At 34.7% G+C, this 3,295-nt stretch overlaps 1 protein-coding gene across 1 annotated transcript; it reads left to right on the top strand.

Annotated features, from left to right (window-relative positions):
* Window positions 1-1,720: 1,720 nt before the first annotated feature.
* Window positions 1,721-3,295, top strand: LOC132284897 (presenilin-like protein At2g29900). The gene has a single exon (XM_059787039.1). The coding sequence runs from the start codon at window positions 1,852-1,854 to the stop codon at window positions 3,145-3,147; it is 1,296 nt and encodes a 431-aa protein (XP_059643022.1). The 5' UTR covers window positions 1,721-1,851; the 3' UTR covers window positions 3,148-3,295.

Below are 3,295 nucleotides of genomic sequence, written 5' to 3'. Positions count from 1 at the left end.
CTGGAAAACATCGATCAGAAGTAAATTCTAATAGTACACAACTCGATGAAATGTGAAAATGAATCCTGTACGAGAATCCAGGCTCAAAACAAGACATTGAGCAATAACTTTCATTAATTGCACAATGGCCCATCTAAAAAGTGAAAACTGCGGAACTACCCCAGAATGAAAATATCTTCCAAAAAGATATTTTCTTAGAAACCCCTGAAATAAATATCTTCAAAAGATATTTATGAAAAACACCCTAAGAAAGAAAAAGATTCAAAAGAACTGTGCATTCATACCCTGATGGACACCGGGAGTAACCAGAGTACTTTACTACAAAAGTAAAGATACGTATTTCATGGAAACCACTGAAAATGAAGATACGTGAAGTCAAAAACCAACTCCGAACACAAGAAGTGTGGTTACGTCAACAAAATGACAAACGGGGGAAAAGACAAAATAGGAAAAAAGACGAAATAGGGAAAAGAACGAAAAGTGAATAGTGTCTAAAAAATGAAAATATGGAAATGACTCGATCCTCAAAGGAAGTTATCAATCCAAATAAAAGAATCTCAGAAATCATTTCAGAGCACTCGAGATAACACTAATCGACAAGAAACCAAACTCAGAAGGGAAAAGACAACGGAAAAAAAAAAAAAAAAAAAATTTATTCGAAAAATCCGGGTCATTACAAAATTGTCTTTGTTATCTATAATTTGTACCATTCATGGAAATGGGCTTCCTTTTTTTTTTTTTTTTTTTTTTTTTTTTTTTTTTTGTCTCTCTCTCTCCTCCTTATATAAAATTTTAATATTGGTCCCAAATATTTATAATCTAAAAATAAATAAAAAATTCTCAATCTTAATATTGGTCCCAAATATTTATATTCTTAAATAACTTTATTTTTCCCTCTCTCTCATTTGGCATTTTTTTACACGACACTAAATATTCTTTTTTTCATGTTCTTTTTCTTGCTTTTATCTTTTATTTATTTATTTAGTTTTTCATTCATCACATACTTTCTCTCCTCTCTGTCGTCTGTCTCCTCTCTCATTACAATTTTGTAGTTTTATTTCTTCTCCACTCAATACTCATTACTCTCAATTTGAACCCATTTTTATTCTATTGAATAATTTGTAAGAAATTAAATTGAGATTTTCTAAATCAGGTTCTATTATTATTTTTCTCTAATTATTTTTTAGTTTTATTAACTATTGTTATTATAAATTTGTGTGTGTATATATATATTTCAAATATTTACATATTTTAACCAAACTTAAATACAATAATCTAATTAGTAATTTTTAATTTCATAGAACTAAGAAGGATCATTTTTAAACAAATATTATTCAATATTAATATATTATTAAAATGTCACTTTTTATTTATTGTCTAATGTTTCAAATTATTTCGAGCCGCTTTGGTAATGGATATGAATGGGTTGGGTGTTAGACCCGCATAATAACTTAAATTTTTAAGTCACACCGCGAATCACCCGACCCATTATAATTAGTTTGTTTTGTTAAACAAGTTTAGGAATAGAATTAGAATTTGACTAATTTATTTAAGAAATGGAGCTTGAGTTGGGCTATGAATGAAATAGACCGTGCACCGCAGCTAAGGTTAATTTGAAATTTGCTTTTCTACACGATGCCGTTTAACACACAATTGGTTCTTTATTTTCTTCTGTCGTTTTCAGCGAATGGTCTCCAAAAAAAAACCCTTATTGGCTCACTCAATGGTCAAAATACCCAAATTTATACAAGTTCTCAACCTACGCCATTGAATCACCCTTCACATCCCAAACACACCCATTAATACCAGAACAGGAATCACCACCACCAACCCAAAATTCATAGATTAGGAATGCCAATGGACCGAAACCGGAGACCCACAAGCATTCTTGAATCCCTTGGAGAAGAAATCGTCAGAATCATAACACCAGTTTCAATTTGCATGTTGTTGGTGGTCATTCTAGTCAGCATCCTCAGCAATGACTCATCTTCTTCATCATCGATCACCACTATAGCCACGATCGCTTACACTGAGGACAGCTCAGACTCATTCTGGGACAAACTCAAAGGTGCCCTTTTGAACTCACTTGTATTTGTTGCCGTTGTCACTGTTGTTACCTTCCTTTTGGTCCTCCTTTTCTACCTTAGATGCACCAAGTTCTTGAAATACTACATGGGTTTCTCTGCTTTCCTTGTTTTGGGATTCATGGGTGGTGAAATTTCTTTGTTCTTAATCCAAGATTTCAGCTTTCCTATTGATTGCATCACATTTGTGTTGGTTTTGTTTAATTTCGCTGTTGTTGGAGTGATGGCTGTGTTCATGTCAAAAATGGCCATTTTGGTGACACAAGCTTATTTGGTTGCTATTGGGGTGTTGACTGCTTATTGGTTTACTCTTTTGCCTGAATGGACCACTTGGATGCTTTTGGTTGCCATGGCACTCTATGATCTTGCTGCAGTTTTGTTGCCCGGTGGGCCATTAAGGCTCTTGGTAGAGCTTGCAATGTCGAGGGATGAGGATATCCCAGCTTTGGTTTATGAGGCTCGGCCTGTTACTCACCATGAATCGGGTGCGAGACCTGGGGTAATTCAGAGGAGGGTGTGGAGAGATGGGAGGGGTATTGGTTCTGATCTGAATGAAAATACTAATTCTGGATCTAATTCTAATTTGGATGCCAATTCTTCAACTCTTGGATCACTTTTAGCTGTAGGAAGCGGCCAAAATGAGAGAAATTCCGTTAATATTGAAGAGGGGTGGGTTAGAGATTCTGATCTCTCTGCACCATTGATTGAACAAAGACTAAATGTTCAGATGCATTTACAGGAAAATGTTGTGTCGAGGGAAAATTTGGCGCTCGAGGGTATTGGGTTGGGATCATCTGGTGCGATAAAACTGGGGCTGGGGGACTTCATCTTCTACAGCGTTTTAGTTGGAAGGGCAGCAATGTATGATTTTATGACAGTTTACGCATGCTATCTTGCTATCATAGCCGGTCTTGGTGTTACTCTAATTCTCCTTGCATTTTATCAGAAAGCTTTGCCTGCTCTACCGGTGTCTGTCATGCTAGGTGTATTGTTTTACATTTTAACTCGATTATTACTTGAAGCTTTTGTCGTACAATGTTCTATAAACCTCTTGATGTTTTAGAAAATGTAACATTTTATGTTAGCTATGGAATTCATGGTTCTTGCGGCAAATTGTGTGCCCTCTATCAAGATCTTTTAAATTTTTATTTTTATTTATTTATAAAAAAATGTGTTTAGAACTGTGAGTGCAACTAACTTCTTAAAAGAAA

Source organism: Cornus florida, unplaced genomic scaffold, assembly GCF_030987335.1.
Source record: "Cornus florida cultivar Cherokee Brave unplaced genomic scaffold, ASM3098733v1 CherokeeBrave_3.0.0_Hap2_Chr11, whole genome shotgun sequence".
Classification (NCBI taxonomy): Eukaryota; Viridiplantae; Streptophyta; class Magnoliopsida; order Cornales; family Cornaceae; genus Cornus; species Cornus florida.
The sequence above is the reverse complement of the archived record's forward strand: the minus strand, read 5'-3'. Positions and strand labels throughout refer to the sequence as shown.